Source organism: Physella acuta, unplaced genomic scaffold (assembly GCF_028476545.2).
Source record: "Physella acuta isolate Inbredline_101_S28 unplaced genomic scaffold, ASM2847654v3 ptg001865l, whole genome shotgun sequence".
Classification (NCBI taxonomy): Eukaryota; Metazoa; Mollusca; class Gastropoda; family Physidae; genus Physella; species Physella acuta.
In genome coordinates this window covers 179,459-198,159 of record NW_026733371.1, presented here as the reverse complement: position 1 = coordinate 198,159, position 18,701 = coordinate 179,459, and the positions used below count along the sequence as shown (strand labels likewise).

At 32.5% G+C, this 18,701-nt stretch overlaps 1 protein-coding gene and 1 long non-coding RNA gene across 2 annotated transcripts in view; one reads left to right on the top strand and one right to left on the bottom strand.

Annotated features, from left to right (window-relative positions):
* The window catches only part of LOC131930909 (uncharacterized), a 37,136-nt gene extending 28,581 nt beyond the window's left edge, over positions 1 to 8,555 (bottom strand). The window contains exons 1-5 of the mRNA XM_059287565.1: positions 8,538 to 8,555; positions 8,421 to 8,437; positions 8,301 to 8,314; positions 8,093 to 8,194; positions 7,888 to 7,969 (exon numbers count right to left, since the gene is read on the bottom strand). Of these exons, the coding sequence (XP_059143548.1) occupies positions 7,888 to 7,969; positions 8,093 to 8,194; positions 8,301 to 8,314; positions 8,421 to 8,437; positions 8,538 to 8,555 (233 nt within the window). The remainder of the gene's footprint in view (positions 1 to 7,887; positions 7,970 to 8,092; positions 8,195 to 8,300; positions 8,315 to 8,420; positions 8,438 to 8,537) is intronic.
* Positions 8,556 to 10,711: 2,156 nt separating this feature from the next.
* On the top strand, positions 10,712 to 18,431 carry LOC131930920 (uncharacterized). Its single transcript, XR_009384204.1, has 5 exons — positions 10,712 to 10,887; positions 16,859 to 17,007; positions 17,367 to 17,515; positions 17,701 to 17,798; positions 17,967 to 18,431. It is a non-coding gene; the product is annotated as an uncharacterized LOC131930920 (long non-coding RNA).
* The last annotated feature ends 270 nt before the right edge of the window (positions 18,432 to 18,701 follow it).

The window sequence follows — 18,701 nt, the reverse complement described above, 5'->3', positions numbered from 1 at the left end:
TGTAACACATGTGAACAAATCATCTGACAGTCGTAACACATGTTAATACATTATATGACAGCCGTAACACACGTTAACACTTTATAAGAAAGCCGTATTACATGTTAACACATAATATGAAAGCAGTAACAAATGTTAACACATGATACAACAGACGTAACACATGTTAACACACGATATGAAAGCCGTAACACATGTTAACACTTGTAATGACAACCGTAATACATGTTTAGTAATGATTTAACAGCCGAAACACATGTTAACACATTTTATGAAAGTCGTAACACATGTTAACACATCATATGACAGCCGTAACACATGTTAACACATGATATGAAAGTCGTAACACATGTTAACACATTGTATTACAGTCTAATCACATGATAACACATAATATGACAGCCGTAACACATGTTAACACATTATATGAGAGACTTAACACATGTTAACACATGATATGAAGGTCGTAACACATGTTAACACATGATATGAAAGTCCTAGCACATGTTAACACATATTATGACAGTCGTAACACATGTTAACACATGATATGACAGTCTTAAAACATGTTAACACATCATATGACAGCCGTAACACATGTTAACACATTGTATGACAGTCTAATCACATTATAACACATCATATGACAGCCGTAACACATGTTAACACATTATATGAGAGACTTAACACATGTTAACACATGATATGAAGGTCTTAACACATGTTAACACATGATATGAAAGTCCTAGCACATGTTAACACATATTATGACAGTCGTAACAAATGTTAACACATGATATGACAGTCGCAACACATCTTACCACATGATATGAAAGCCGTTACTCATGTTAACACATGATACGACAGCCGCAACTCATGTTAACACATGATATAACAGCCGTAACACATGTTAACACAACATATGACAGCCGTAATACATGTTAACATATGATATGACAGCCGTAACAAATGTTAACACATGACATGACAGTCGTAACACATGTTAACACATTATATGAGAGACTTAACACATGTTAACAAATATTATGACAGTCGTAACATATTAACAAATGATATGAAAGTTCTAGCACATGTCAACACATCATATGACAGCCGTAACACATGTTAACACTTGATATAAAATTGTAGCACATGTTAAAACATCATATGACAGTTGTAACACAAGTTAACACATGATATAAAAGTCGTAACACATGTTAACACATGATATGAAAGTCCTAGCACATGTTAACACATATTATGACAGTCGTAACACATGTTAACACATGATATGACAGCCGTAACACATGTTAACACATGATATGACAGTCGTAACACATGTTAACACATTATATGACAGTCATAACACATGTTAACACATCAAATGCCACTCTCAACACATGTTAACACATGATATTACGGTCGTAACACATGTTAACACATTATGTGAGAGACTTAACACATGTTAACAAAAATTATGACATTCGTAACACATGTTAATACATGATATGAAAGTTCTAGCACATGTTAACACATCATATGACAGCCGTAACACATGTGAACACATGATATAACAGCCGTAACACATGTTAACACAATATATGACAGTCTTAAAACATGTTAACACATCATATGACTGTCTTAAAACATGTTAACACATGATATGAAAGTCGTAACACATGTTAACACATTGTCTGACAGTCTAATCACATGATAACACATCATATGACAGCCGTAACACATGTTAACACATTATATGAGAGACTTAACACATGTTAACACATGATATGAAGGTCGTAACACATGTTAACACATGATATGAAAGTCCAAGCACATGTTAACACATATTATGACAGTCGTAACAAATGTTAACACATGATATGACAGTCTTAGCACATGTTAACACATGATATGACAGTCTTAAAACATGTTAACACATCATATGACAGCCGTAACACATGATATGAAAGTACTAGCATATGTTAACACAAGATATAAAAGTCGAAACACATGTTAACACATGATATGAAAGTCCTAGCACATGTTAACACATGATATTACAGTCTTAACACATGTTAACACATCATATGACAGATGTAACACATGTGAACAAATCATCTGTCAGTCGTAACACATGTTAATACATTATTTGACAGCCGTAACACACGTTAACACTTGTAATGACAACCGTAATACATGTTTAGTAATGATTTAACAGCCGAAACACATGTTAACACATTTTATGAAAGTCGTAACACATGTTAACACATGATTTGATAGTCGTAACACATGTTAACACATGACATGACAGCCGTTACACATGTTGACACATTTTATGAAAGTCGTAACAAATGTTAACACATTATATTAAAGCCTTAACACATGTTAACACTTGATATGACAGCCGTAACACATGTTAACCCATTTTTTGACAGCCGTAACACATGTGAAAGGCGTAGCACGTATTATTTGTAAAATATTTATGCAAAAATATGCAAAAATAAGCATATAATTATCATATGACAGCCGTAACACATGTTAACACATGATATGACAGCCGTAACACATGTTAACACATTATATTAAAGCCTTAACACATGTTAACACTTGATGTGACAGCCGTAACACATGTTAACACATCATGTGAAAGGCGTAGCACATATTATTTTAAAAATATTTATGCAAAAATATGCATATAATTATTATTAAATAAATTTTCTTACGTCATTCTACCTAAATGCTGCAACCCCCAACCCTAAACTGATTTGCTTCATTCCTCCTAAACTAAACTTCTGCAAGCCCACTACATTGGTGCAACCTCCAACTCACCAATGCACTTTTGCAACACCTCCCCCCCCCTACTACACTGCTGCTGCAACAACACTTTCCACCACCACTTCACTTGCTGCGACCCCCCCCCCCCCCGCATCACTGCACTGCTGCAATCCCTACCACTGCACTAATGCAACCCCCTACCACTGCATTGAACTGTGCTAGTTATTAAATTTAATTCCCATCACAATCATCACCACTTAACTGGTATCATTAATTAGATATCCTTAACATATTATCATATGACCCGCTTCCCACTTAGGATTCGAACCAACACCAGTAAGAAATACCAGACCTAACAAGCCAACATCTAGTAGCCTCGGCTAATTCGCTTCACACAATTACATCAAAATTGACTATCATAAGTTATTATCTGGGACATCAACATTTCGCCTTTATGTGCAGTTGATATGAGTTGTAGCAAAAAATCTAAAATCTGAAAAGGTAAATAATTTTATAACAAGTTATTTTTATATCGAGATAAATTTTATTGTTTTTTTTCGGCAGCAAATCCACATTTAAAATCAATGAGTGTGTAAATGTGTAAAAGTTTAAGTGTGCAAGTGTATAACTGTGTGAATGTGTAAGTCTATAAGTGTGTAAGTGTTTTAGTAAGTGTGTAAATGTGTAAGTATGGTGTGTAAGTGTGTAAAAGTATTAACGTGTATAAGAAAGTAAGTGTGTAAACGTCTAAGTGTACAAATGTGCAATTGTATAAGTGTGTAAATGTGTAAGTGTGTAAGTATTTTAGTTAGTATGTGTGTAAATGTGAATATGTTCTGTAAGTGTGTAAAGGTGTAAATGTGTAAGTGTAAAAATGTATAATAAAATAAGTGTGTAGGTGTGTACGTAAGTGTGTAAGTGTATAAGTGTGTAAGTTTGTGACTGTGTCAATATGTGAGTGTGTGAAAGTATGTAATTTCATGAGAGTGTAAATGTGTAATAGTGTATACGTTTGAACACGAGTACGAAAAGGGTGAGTGTGTCAGTGTGTACTAGTGTTAATGTATTCGTGTGTAAGTGTGTGTGTCTCAGTATGTTGTATGTTAGTTTGTAGGTGTGAAAGTGTGCAAGTAGGTATTGTGTAAGTGAGTGTGTAATTGAGTAAATTTGTAATGATGTTAGTTTAAGAGTTTAAGTGCCTTAATGTGTAATTGTTGTTTGTGTGTAATTGTGTGAGTGTATGACTCCTCTAAAACGAAATACAACAACGTCTTTTATATTCTAAAACTATTAACTGAGTTATTTCCCTTATCAGCAATGACTATAATTAATATAATTTTCTCTGAAATTAGTATTGCCACTGTAATGATTCAAAGTCAATAAATGGCTTGCATAATTTACTGTGATATCATGCCCATATAAGTAGAAGTGGTTCTAATCAGGGCCAGAGTTGGCGGAGAACCTAACATTTATAATGTATCTTAGAGTTGATACATGGTAACAAATTACCAGTACAATTTATGATTGCCAGATAACAATGATGTTGTGACACTGTAAGAAAGGCTGTAAAACCGTAACTTTACATGCCATGCCTTTGAACCTATGCTAGGCACACATACACATATAAGAACGCAAACAATGAGCACTTTCAGCAATGTTTAATGTTTTAAGAAGCATGCTATAAATACAAAATAAAGACTGGCAGTCAATTCTGAGATGATATAGGACTATCTTCAATTATAAATACATTTTTAACTAACTGGCCTCAGTTGTTGTCATTAATGATGTAAGAATATTCTTTGCTTATCATGTTGCTTATCATTACAAGTAATGTTGACGTGTTGCATCATTGGCCTGTAAGGAATGCTTCATATTTAAAACAATTCAATCCATATGAAAATATTATCTAGTATAAAAAACTATTAAATATCATCATTGTCATTTCACTATGGTTTAACATAAATTTAGTGTAATATATATATATATATATATATATATATATATATATATATATATATATATATATATATATATATATATATAATTTGATAAAGAGAAAAATGAAATGACAATGAAACTATAAAGTTTACAATAAATTAAACTTTCATTCATGTCATTCTCTTACATTACAATAATTTGAATTGAAAATGAAATCCTGACACTCCTAGTATTACAATAGCATAGATGTAACTTTCATTCCTGCCATTCTCTAACATTACAATAATTCAAATAAACATTGCATCCCTGGCACTCCTAACACATTACAGTGAGTTCAAATAAAACTACACTCATATCAATCTTTTGATGATAAATTCAACTTACACTTTCTCTCTTACAGTAGAAAACAAATTATATGAAATACATGAACTGCTTTTAGAGATAATATTTAAAGAATTGTGTTTTTTATATGAAACATTCCTTTCCCTAAAGTTGCATAGACAGATTTGCAAAATGACTCCTCTAACAAAATATAGCATAAAAAATAGGGAAGGATTTCAAGTAAAACTACCTAATTATTTACAACCAGTAAAAACAATTAACTTATTACACATAACATAAAGAGAGGACTACATATATACACAACTCTCTCACCTCCCCAATCCCACCCTTAACACCCCCACCAATCCCGACATGGGCATGCTGGTTTCTATATGGTATAGGCTTTACCAGTAGATGTGTTGGAACCTGCCCCTCCGCTGACTTGGTGTTGACAGAGCTGTGGACCTGTCGGCTGTACCCATTGTATCATACCAGACGTTAGCCCTAATTCCTAGCACAGGTCAGTGTCGATAATGCATCACATAAAGTTGTGAATATTGCCATATATTTCCTAAATCTTTGATGAAAGTGCATAATTATGAAAGGTCGCTTCATTAGTTCAGAGACTAATCAGCATTTGCTTCTACTAAAGGTGCCCCATAAACTTTTTAGTTATAGCTGCTTGACAAGAACACTAAAATATCTTAACAAGAAAATAGGAAATTATAAAACACTATTTTTTTAGCCCAGCTTGTTAGAAACAATTCTTGACTTGGAAAAAAAATAAATGTATATTTTCCTAAATCATTTGGGGCTGTCTCAGATTGTCATTTCTGAGAAATGGTAGAAAATACATTCACTATAACCTATTGATAATTATAAGTCTTACTGTACATCTTTAGGAATTTCCTTTTTTAAAAAATATAGAAATTCTGTGCAAGCGTGGCCTGAATAATGAAAACGGCTGACAGAGATTAAACTTAATTTTAGATGTATCTAACATTCATGCCCTAATGTAGATACACCTAGAATCAGGTAATAACTCAGTTATAAATAATTGTAGAGTTTTTTTTTTATATTAAGGAATTTTCTTTTTACTAAATTCTGTGCAAGTGTGGCCTGAATTATGAAAACGGCTGACAGAGATTAATCTTAATTTTAGATGTATCTAACATTCATGCCCTAATGTAGATGCACCTCGAATCAGGTAATAACTCAGTTATAAATAATTGTAGAGGAATTTTTTTATATTTTAAGGAATTTTCTTTTTTCTAAAAATTGGTATGATAATATAGAGTGGTCAGTGCCTTCACAACTAGAGGCCATGAAAAAATGTGAGAGAGGTTAAACTTAAGATTTATCCAACATTCATGCCCTAATGCGGTCATATCTTAAGTCAGGTTATGGACAACTCGATAATAAATAATAACATTTTAAGGATTTTTCTTTTTTTAAATGGGTTTGATAATATAGACTGTTTAGTGTCAGTGCGGCCTGAAAAATATAGTTGTCTTCAGCATCCCTAAATGCCTTCACAACTAAAGGCCATGAAAACAGCTGATTAAACTTAACTTTAGACGTTTCTAGCATTCCTCCCCTAATGCCAGAAATATCAAAAGTCAGGTTGTGGACAGTCTATACTATTTAGTACCATTACTATTATATTTATATATTTCTTTTCTTAAAAATTATGATTTCTTATCAATTTTACAGGTTGACTATTTTTCTTTCTATTAAAACAAGCTAGAGAGCCACTGGTCACTATTCTTTTACTAACAAATACAGTGTAAATGGAACAATTGCTACCACATTGCCAAAGAGAATAAACTACTCTTTATATTGAAAAAGGCCATAAAGGACAAAGGTTTTTTTCTTTAGTTTATGTCCAGTTCTCACAGGATTTAAATATTACATCATGTCTGCAAGTCAAGAATATTACTTGTTAAAAGTTTTACATTTAGTTAACTAAATACTTTGATGATGTTAGCAACATTAACACCACAACAAGCCCCTGGTTCCTTTCCCTTTCCTAAAAGAGACTATGTTTCTATTTGTGCATTGTAACAGGAAAAAAAAAAGTGAAACAGCTTGCACATTACTAATGAAACGACCTGTTTACAATCAGGCACTCTGCTTACATAGACAAGGAAACTGCAATATTCACAAACGTATGACACATTATCCAGACTGACAAGGCTAGGGTTCAGGCATTATCTGGTAATCAACAATGGGCCAGCCGAGCAGGCCACAGATGTCAACACACTCGCAGCGGAGGTTGGCAGGCGGCCTGCTCTATTGAGCAGACCTCTCCAACTGTTCATCTCCCTGGTGTGCCACCATTACCAGCTGCCCCCTCTTCCACACCCACCTTCCGTCAGGATAACCCTCCCCTGACCCACAAAAACCATACCCTGCATCCCCACCATCCATCTAATAGAAAGAACAATGACAGTGAAACAAAAGAAAAACAAAAGGTGTAATAAGTTAATTGTATATCACCCACCAGATCCTCCCCCTTTAAAACATAACTAAATTTTACTTGAATTCCCTCCCTTTACAAAAATAAATAAATAAATACTATTACATTTTCCAAATATTAATCTTGAACATCCAGAAGTTTGTTGAGATCCTGGCTTCTGCTTGAAAATGTCTTTTCTTGAAGATTTCACACAGTTGCTGTTGTTGACTGTAATTTTAAGTAACAGATGTTCAATATTATCTTTTTTCAAGCTAGCTAGTTTAAAACTGAAGTTCAAAGCTAATTCTCAAACAAAAAAAGTATTAAACATACCTTGATTAAAGAGCCTCTTGAGGAAGGTTAAGAATGTTATGACATTTCACAATTTTTAAAACTTTGAACATCCAGAAGAGGGTTGAAATCCTGGCTTCATCTTGAAATTGTCTTTTCTTGAAGATTTCACACATGTTTTATAGACTGTAATTTGAAATAACAGATGTTTAATATCTTTTTAAAGGTTGCTAGTTTAAAACTAAAACTCAGAGCTAGTTCTCAAAAAATTCCCTCCCTTTACAAAAATAAATAAATAAATACTATTACATTTTCCAAATATTAAGCTTGAACATCCAGAAGTTTGTTGAGATCCTGGCTTCTGCTTGAAAATGTCTTTTCTTGAAGATTTCACACAGGTGCTGTTGTTGACTGTAATTTTAAGTAACAGATAATCAATATTATCTTTTTTCAAGCTAGCTAGTTTAAAACTAAAGTTCAAAGCTAATTCTCAAACAAAAAAAGTAGTAAAACATACCTTGATTAAAGAGCCTCCGGAGGAAGGTTAAGAATGTTATGACATTTCACAATTTTTAAAACTTGAACATCCAGAAGAGGGTTGAAATCCTGGCTTCATCTTGAAATTGTCTTTTCTTGCAGAATGTGTTTAATAGACTGTAATTTAAAATAACAGATGTTCAATATCTTTTAAAAGGTAGCTAGTTTAAAACTAAAACTCAGAGCTAGTTCTAAAAAAAAAAGTAATAAAGCATACCTTGATTAAAGAGCCCATTGGGTTGAGGAAAGTTAAGAATGTTATTTCATAATCGTCTGGATGATTGCTGACATTCTGTTTATGGACACAATTTTTAAAACTTGAACATCCAGAAGAGGGTTGAAAATGTCTTTTCTTGAAGATTTCACACATGTGTTCTTGTAGACTGTAATTTAAAGTAATAATTTGTTTTACAATCTTTTTTTACATCAATTCTCAACATCCAGCTGGTATTTTATTTTTAATTGTCCTTTACTAATGTGAAATCTGGTGCATTTTTTTTGTAAAAAAAATAGATACAGTTTAAAATTGACCTCATATTTTAGAAAATAAAAACCTTTTAACATACCTAAAAATTAATACACATCGTGGAATTTGGAAATAAATCAATCTACTGATGGACTTCAGTGACCTGCTAGGATGTAATTTTATGTCTGCAGGGGAAAAAACTCATACATGATTAGAAAAATACATAAGGTAACTAAAACCTAACCAGAAGGATCTGGCTGATGTTTGACAATGTCTTTATTGTGAACTTGTTACCGCTCATTGCTGAGGATTGAAATGTAAAAAAAAAATTAACAACAATCTGTAGAAATGTCATATCAAAGAAAACTTTAAGACTGTTCTAATAAAATTGATTTTGAAAAAAAAGGCCTACTGAAATATGGGTTTCTCGAGGTTTGAACATAAATGTACTGTTGAACTTCGTTGAAGACTGTTGGACTCGTGTGCTTGTTGGCTTAATGAATTACTTCTGGTTGATGTGCAAGACAAAAGGATACATGTTGTTAATTATAAACATACTTTTTAAAAATTAAATAAATGAAACACATCAGAATATAACTTTAGCTTTAAGACTAAACTTTTACAAATAATTTTAAAATATAGACAGCAACTGAAAAATTAATGCTTGAAAAAAATGTATTTAAATGTTTGCATAGGCCTACCTAAAAATCATGGGCATCTCAAAAGGTGTGGAAAAGAAACTGCTGTTGGACTTTGCTGCTGATGTTTGCCAGAAGTGCCACCCCCCCCCCCCCCACACTTAATCTATGCCCATAAAATGCTACCCAAGTTTACACTAACTGTCAGCCACCAACTCAGTAGAATTGCGGATAGGTTGTCCATGTCTTTAAGCTTTTCCACTTAAGTAAGTGACCAAGTTAGTGCCAAGCTTAAAGTGCTCCACTGAACAATGTGTCAACCACAAAATGTTATCACAAAAGAGTTGTCGAAGCCCTTGAGTTTTTCACATAAGTGGGTCACAAAGTCAGTAGATGCACAAAATGCTTGCCCTACAAATACCCATTCCTTTTCACAAACATCATTATCTAACGATGAACTGTAACATCTTGCCTGAAACATATGCAGGAAGGAATGCGACTAAAAAAACCAACGAAGCAAAGAAAGCAACTTGTTAGCCTACAAGATAACAATTTTAACAAAGTGTAGAGTGTAACATTAAACCTACTTAAATTAGGCCTACTGCATTTTATTAAACTAAGCGGCATCTGTAGGTCTATTTAAGTAAAACCTATAACGTTTTAAAATAAACATTGTATAAATTATAAAATCGGTCTATTTTATTTTCAGTAATTAAATTGAGATATAAATATAGGCCTAAATATGTAGTATTATGTAGGCCTATGCCTATAGACTATAGGATAGATTAGGCCCTACTGTAATATTGTAGGCTTAAAGAAGGTATAAGGACCAGGGAGGTCTCTTCTTGTACGATAAGACGAGCCTAAATGTTAAAAGTTAATACAATGTTATGCCTAATAATACTAAATGTCTATAGATAGACCGTTTATTTTTAAATTTACACAGATCTAGTACGCTTATATGACAGGCCAAGGCCTCTTATATGTCATATGACACTATAATATTTTTACAAAGTTTACCTTAACTAACTTAGTTAATATTAAGTAACTAGATTCTAGCCTAATATACGTTGTATAAGTTTACCTTCATCTTGATATTGATACCACTGAAGCCAAGCAGCTGTTAAAGATATCTAAAAATCGGGCGCCAACACTGAGTATTTAATCATTCACACATCAACATTAGCCTAAGCTAATGTGTTTTAGTCTGTCACGTGATGTAAACAAACAGATAGCTCAGCAGGGTAGGTGCCGGCTGTGTGAATGTGTTCAATTTTTGACAGCTAAAGCCTAGATCTATTGGTCAAACGGTTAGAGTATCCCAGTGTTCCTTCAATCATAGTTGGCGCACACTTGAAGTCATAATGAAACTACATGGTCTAGATACAATCCAACCTACACACATAATAGCTGACCCAGAACTTCATATCATAAGCTTGACGAAATTGCAATGCAAAAATTCGGTAAGTAGTCTAGTCAGGATCTAGTCTGTGATCTTAGACTACTTTTTTTTTTATAACAATTAGACGTACCAGGCATAATTGACTTGTTAATGTTGTGTACACTTCCTCCATAATATGTATTCTTTAGCCTAATAATTAGATTTTTAATTTAAAATAAAACAGTCTAGATTGAATGTTATATAGGCCCAAGATAATGCTATTGACTATTGTATAGGCCTAATTATTATAGTAGACCTATAGGGCTTAAGGCCTAATGAAATTGCTCTGCCTTGCCAATATGTTTTTAATTTTAACTAGTTGTGCATACTTCCTGCCCCAAGTTGTATGTAGATCTAGATCTGGTTAAAAATTAGGCCTTCTGGTGTCTTAACATATCTCATTTTGAACTTCTTTAATAATAGCATATGCCTCCATTGATAAATGTTGAAAAAAAAAACATCCTATAAGCCTACACTATGGGCCATTAGATCTCTAGTATATTAAAGTTGCTGTGCCTTAAGTTATTTAACATGTTGTGCATACTCCCTCCCTAAGTTGTATGCAGAACTTGTTAATAATTATTTCTGTCCAATGGACATCTGAAAATTTCTCTTTATTATAGCCTCCCTTTTAGAGAGTCTTTAGGCTATTATATTTTAATTGTTGTGCATTGCCAATATGATTTTAACTTTCTGTGCATGCTTCCTAAATTTCCTCCCATGTTGCACATGTAACTGGTTAAAAATTATTGTTGTCCAAATGGACTTTATTTAAAAATGTCTTCTCTTTATCAACAGTCTATAAGCTCTTATATTGAAATTGCTCTGCCGTGTCAATATTTTTAACTCGTTGTGCATACTTCCTCCCTAAGTTGTATGCAGAACTGGTTAAAAATGGCTGGTGACTAAGTGGATTTCATTTGATATTATGTCTCTCTCATTCTCTGTGTAAAAAGAACATCAGTTTATACTCCATTATATTGAAAATGAAATTGCTCGGCTGTTGCCAATATGTTTTAACTTATTGTGCATACTCCTCCCTAAGTTGTATGCAGAACTGGTTAAAAATGGTTGGTGACTAAGTGGACTTCATTTGATATTTTGTCTCTCTCATACACTGTTTAAAAAGAACATCAGTTTATACTCCATTATATTGAAAATGAAATTGCTCGGCTGTTGCCAATATGTTTTAACTTATTGTGCATACTCCTCCCTAAGTTGTATGCAGAACTGGTTAAAAATGGTTGGTGACTAAGTGGACTTCATTTGATATTATGTCTCTCATACATTGTTTAAAAAGAACATCAGTCCATGGTATTGAAAATGAAATTGTCCAGCTGTTGCCAATATGTTTTAACTCATTGTGCATACTTCCTCCCTAAGTTGTATGCAGAACTGGTTAAAAATGGTTGGTGACTAAGTGGACTTCATTTGATACTATGTCTCTCTCATACACTGTTTAAAAAGAACATCAGCTTATAGTCCATTATATTGAAAATGAAATTGCTCGGCTGTTGCCAATATGTTTTAACTCATTGTGTATACTTCCTCCCTAAGTTGTATGCAGAACTGGGTAAAAATGGTTGGTGACTAAGTGGACTTCATTTGATATTATGTCTCTCTCATACACTGTTTAAAAAGAACATCAGTCAATGGTATTGAAAATGAAATTGCCCGGCAGTTGCCAATATGTTTTAACTCGTTGTGCATACTTCCTCCCTAAGTTGTATGCAGAACTGGTTAAAAATGGTTGGTGACTAAGTGGACTTCATTTGATATTATGTCTCTCTCATACACTGTTTAAAAAGAACACCAGTCAATGGTATTGAAAATGAAATTGCCCGGCAGTTGCCAATATGTTTTAACTCGTTGTGCATACTTCCTCCCTAAGTTGTATGCAGAACTGGTTAAAAATGGTTGGTGACTAAGTGGACTTCATTTGATATTATGTCTCTCTCATACACTGTTTAAAAAGAACATCAGCTTATAGTCCATTATATTGAAAATGAAATTGCTCGGCTGTTGCCAATGTTTTAACTTATTGTGCATACTTCCTCCCTAAATTGTATGCAGAACTGGTTAAAAATGGTTGGTGACTAAGTGGACTTCATTTGATATTATGTCTCTCTCATACACTGTTTAAAAAGAACATCAGTCAATGGTATTGAAAATGAAATTGCCCGGCAGTTGCCAATATGTTTTAATTCATTGTGCATACTTCCTCCCTAAGTTGTATGCAGAACTGGTTAAAAATGGTTGGTGACTAAGTGGACTTCATTTGATATTATGTCTCTCTCATACACTGTTTAAAAAGAACATCAGCTTATAGTCCATTATATTGAGAATGAAATTGCTCGGCTGTTGCCAATGTTTTAACTTATTGTGCATACTTCCTCCCTAAATTGTATGCAGAACTGGTTAAAAATGGTTGGTGACTAAGTGGACTTCATTTGATATTATGTCTCTCTCATACACTGTTTAAAAAGAACATCAGCTTATAGTCCATTGTATTCAAAATGAAATTGTTCGGCTGTTACCAATAATATGTTTTAAATCGTTGTGCATACAGATCTCATTTGGCATGTCATCTTTGGTGCCTACATTTCCTTATTTGCCTACACAAATGATATAAAACAGCCTATAGTTTATTATTTTAAAATTAAAATTGCACTGCCTTTGTTGATATATTCCAAGTTAAATCTTCCCATTGAAACATGACATTGTATTGTTGGATGGGATTTCCTCCAGTCCTACATAATTTATTATTATGTAACAACATATCAAAAAATGTAGTATTTCTTAGATCCATGTACACAGCTGCTAGGCCCATGGTTTTCTTCCATTAATTAATTAAATCATGTGAGAATTTTAACAGACTTTAATAAAACATGGACAAAAATATACACATTGACCAATTTGAATTTCTTGTTTGGATTTTTTTAACCTTAATTTTTTGAAAATGGTTCTGAAATGTAGGCCTATCTAAGGTTTTCATTTCTAAAATTGTCAAAAATGTAAAGATGTATTGTAATAGGCAAGGGCAAAATAATGGTGATAAGTAAATATATTTTTAAAAGCCAAAAATAATATAGACATTAAAAACAGGTTTGCACTGACTAAATTCACTACAGATAAAATAATTTAGATTTTATGTTTGAAGGCAGGTAATAAAAGATTTCACCAGTTTCACATTTGACAAAATCCATGGGAAAAAATATATTTTGTCTTTCATGATTTCAACTTATATTAGTGTGCATTGCCATTAATCCAGCTATAATTAGTTGACTTTCTATCAGTTAAGCATAAATTATTGTCATTTGGTGTAAATCAAACCATTTTCTTACTAGTCAAATACTTCCTTTTAAAGCTTTTTGTGGTGTCTTTTAGTACTTAAATACCCAGTTGTCTTTAATGTTTTGCCTTTCACAATATGTATTTGCATATTGGCCTCCTATGAAGAGGATATGATTGGCTCAGTGCATTCACTCTCAATCCACAATTAAAAGGTTCTCCAGCGTGTGAATCAGTAAGCTGCAAATCCTTTTTATGTCAATTTATTATTCTCTTCCTCCTATTTGATGCCTTTGAGATCTCAATCAACTTCAGAGCTTCATAGGCCTACATGGTGTTTAAAATAATTCCTTTTCTAGAAATTCCATCTTTAAAACTATTAGTTGGTGGACCACAGCCCATGGTGAAGAATATTGAATATAAGTTTCAGTTGCCATTTAAAAAATAACATCTGTTTCCTCATGAAACTGCATTTTTGAATGAGTTATATTTTCCTTAATCCTATTTTGAATGTGCAAGTAAATAGAAAAGATATTGTCAAAACCTTTCTCACCAGTAGGGTCACTGTCACATTCTGTACCCAGTTTAGGCAACTACTACAGTCTATTATTAAGAAAGTCTGTAAAGTATTATACCTGTAGAGTGTGTCTGAGAGGGATTAGTTTCTGCAATCAAATGATCTGTCTCTGTAGTGGAAGACTACACTCTGACTTGCAATGGTCAGGCTAGTCTTAAACATGTTCATAAATGGTTAAGAATTTTGTATTAATTTAAGTGTTTTATTGAGGAATGTATCTACAGGTCACAGGTGTGTTTGAGAGGGATTAGTTGAAGACTACACTCTGACTTGCAATGGTCAGGCTAGTCTTAAACATGTTCATAAATGGTTAAGAAAGTTTTATTAATTTAAGTGTTTTATTGAGGTATGTATCTACAGGTAACAGGTGTGTTTGAGAGGGATTAGCTGAAAACTAAGTTGAAGACTACACTCTGACTTGCAATGGTCAGGCTAGTCTAAAACATTTATTAAATGATTAAGAAAGTTTTATTATGTCTTATGATAATGATAGAGCAGATAACAGTTTTAGGTTTTTAATTTTACAATGAATTAATCAAATGCTGCCTTTCTGTTTCAAGTGTACAGGCTGATTGGTGAACCCTAGAGAAAACATTAACTTGCAGTGGTCAGTCTAGTATGACAATCATAGACTACATTCTGATATACAATGATCAGGCTAGTCTATAGATCTATAAAGGGTTAAGAAAATGTAACTAATGCTGCATATATTCACATGACAGATAGTAATTAAAATTTATTTTTCTAGCCATTAAGTGGTCTCAAATTTGAATCTAATTGTTTTAACTTCTTGTGTAAATTACATTTCAAGAACCACGAAATGCACAATTCTTTCATAAAACTGTAACGGGCAACAATTTGTTCTGTTTGATGGAATTTCAGTCCACCTCCCTAACTAATTCTTCAGTTATCTTTTTAAAATACTTGCTCAATTTAGAAAGTTTTGTTTTGAATTCATCGCACATTCATCATATTGTGGCCAGTCAAACACTGCTTTCTTTCTTCATTCTTAAATGTAATATTTGAATTGGTTTCCTCCAATACACTGTGGCCCATTGAGTTAAATACCATGAGCTTTTCCTTTTTCTAGTCTTAAATTGCTTGTGAGGATAAACTTTGAAAATTATTTCATAATAAGGCATAATAAAGTACTTATACAAACACTGACATATTGTTTAAATTTAATATTTGTTTTATGGCTTTTAAAAATGTATGCATTAGTAATAAAAGTTGATAGTTCAAAAATTTTTGTTTGAACAAAAAATCTCTCCACTTGTCAAATAAGAATATTTACAGCGAAAAATGATGAAATATCAGGAGGCGACTTTGCTCAGAGACTTATTAATATTTAGTGTGGAGGCTTTCTTGATTATAGTATCACAGCTGTTTCAAAGTAATAAATTATTTTTTAAAATCTTCTGCTGCAAATTAAATTCCATCACAAACTCTGGTTTTGTAGAAGTTATTTATATGGGTCTGGTGGCTGCTCCATGGATTTAATAATATAAATTCCCTATCGACCCCATTGAGGTTAAAAAGCATAAAATAGCATGGCCATACAACTAAGAACAATGTCTAAAATAGCTGACAATTTACTTATAAAAAGACAACTCCCCTAAATGATTAAACATAACAAAAAGAACTGCATAATAGGCTTTCTACTAGAATGCTTACTCATATAAAAGAATTCACTAAATAACATTTAGACATTTTTTTTCTCCATCTACCCTATTATTAAATTTGGTGCAGAGAGCATTTTTCTTCCCTCTCAATGCTGAAAGGGACAGAATATATTAACCCAAAATAATATGTAGGCTATTGTTTAAAGCCTTGCAAAGCTCAAGGCTGCTTATTTTCTAGCTTTAGTTTAGCTTAGGTCATTTTAAGACATTTTATGGTCTTTTATTGTCAATTCTTAAATTTTATTTATATGTTCTAGACAATTTTATTGTTTTTATTTTCAGTAAATTTATATATTGTTACCTCAAGAACTCCATAGTGCAAGCAAGTAGAGTCCATGTTGAAGTAGAGTTCATCTGTTTTTATAACCTTGGCATATGAAAAGATTGTGTGGCCAGCACAATTTCTTGCAATCTTATTCTCTGTGACTTTTTTTTTATCGCAGGGGTTGGACTACAGTTATGAGCCAGGAAACCGTACTTGAGACCATACCTGACCATGCAATCCCGTAAAGCTGAACCAATAAGGAGTTGCTGTGTAAGAACTCTTCTTTGTCCTGACCACTTTGTTATAGGAACATTATACTGTATTCAAGTAGGTTTCCTTTATTTTTTCTTTACAATCTAATGTATTTGTTGTTTCTACATATTTACATTTTAAAAGCCTTTTGAAGACTTAAAGAGAAAAAATCAGTTTCTAATGGTAAAGAGTTTTTCATCACTATCAGAAAATCCTTAAATGCATTTTTCCTGAGTAATTTGTTTGCAAATTTATTACAGTTAAAAGAAGAAATAATTTCTCTGGAGAAATGCTGTTGATGGCCATAGTGCAAGGAAGTAGAGTCCATGTTGAAGTAGAGTTCATCTGTTTCTATAACCTTGGCATATGAAAAGATTTTGTGGCCAGCACAATGTCTTGCAATCTTATTCTCTGTGACTTTTTTTTTATCGCAGGGGTTGGACTACAGTTATGAACCAGGAAACCGTACTTGAGATCTTACCTGACCATGCAATCCCGTAAAGCTGAACCAATAAGGAGTTGCTGTGTAGGAACTCTTCTTTGTCCTGACCACTTTGTTATAGGAACATTATACTGTATTCAAGTAGGTTTTTTTTATTTTTTCTTTACAATCTAATGTATTTGTTGTTTCTACATATTTACATTTTAAAAGCCTTTTGAAGACTCAAAGAGAAAAAATCAGTTTCTAATGGTAAAGAGTTTTTCATCACTGTCAGAAAATCCTTTAATGCATTTTTCCAGAGTAATTTGTTTGCAAATTTATTACAGTTAAAAGAAGAAATAATTTCTCTGGAAAAATGCTGTTGATGGCCTTTACCCCAAACACCTTCACCACCTGCCCGTCTAGAGTTCAAAGCATTGTACAGGTACATAATGTTTAATTTGTAGTGTCTGATATTTTTGCTATTGATGAGTAATTTTAAATTTCTATTGTTCAATGGATAAAATAATTTTAGTGTGCACATTAATGTGTTGAAGACAATATCTAAAATTTTCACATTTTATGCTTAACATTTATGTCATTTGTATTTTAGAAAAGAGTGTGATCTACTGATGAACCAGTCCACTTTGAGTACATTGTGATTACCCTTCTAGTGTGTTGATGTCTACCTAGTCATTGTTTATGACAATTGCCAACCATTAGGACACGGCCAATTCCATTAATGTTGATGATTAATATTGTTAATGTGTCATAAAATTCACTCACAATATTTGTGCTCATTTAGTTATATACTAGCTTAATATAAGTCTGATTTAAAATGTAATTTATGCATCTAGCTTAAACACAGCTGCTCTATTAAGTTTGTTAAGAATGTATGTCTGACCTTATAAAAATTACTGTTCAGCAATTGCTTCTTTACTTAGGTAATATTTCCACTAGTTTCACTTTAGTCATATTGTCTCTAACATCCAGTCTTTTAAATACAGAATGTATTGGCCTTAAGACACTGCTGTTCCTTCTTTTAGTTTATAATTGTTAATAATTGTTTTGAAATGTAATAAAAGAAAAAAACATTCTATTGCTTTTTATTCTTTTATAAGTTTTGTTAAAATGTATACTAATTTTGTATATTTTTGTTCAATGTTAGGAGAGGTTCAGCCTTGTGAAATCAAATGAAAGTGAAGAAAAACCATAAAAAGCAACCTTAATTCAATATAATTTCTTCAGTTACATTGCTAAAATTTTAAATTGTTCATATCTCAAATCAATTTTCTCCAGTAAAATTATTTAAAATGCTATTAATCCATTCTATAATATGAAGCCATTC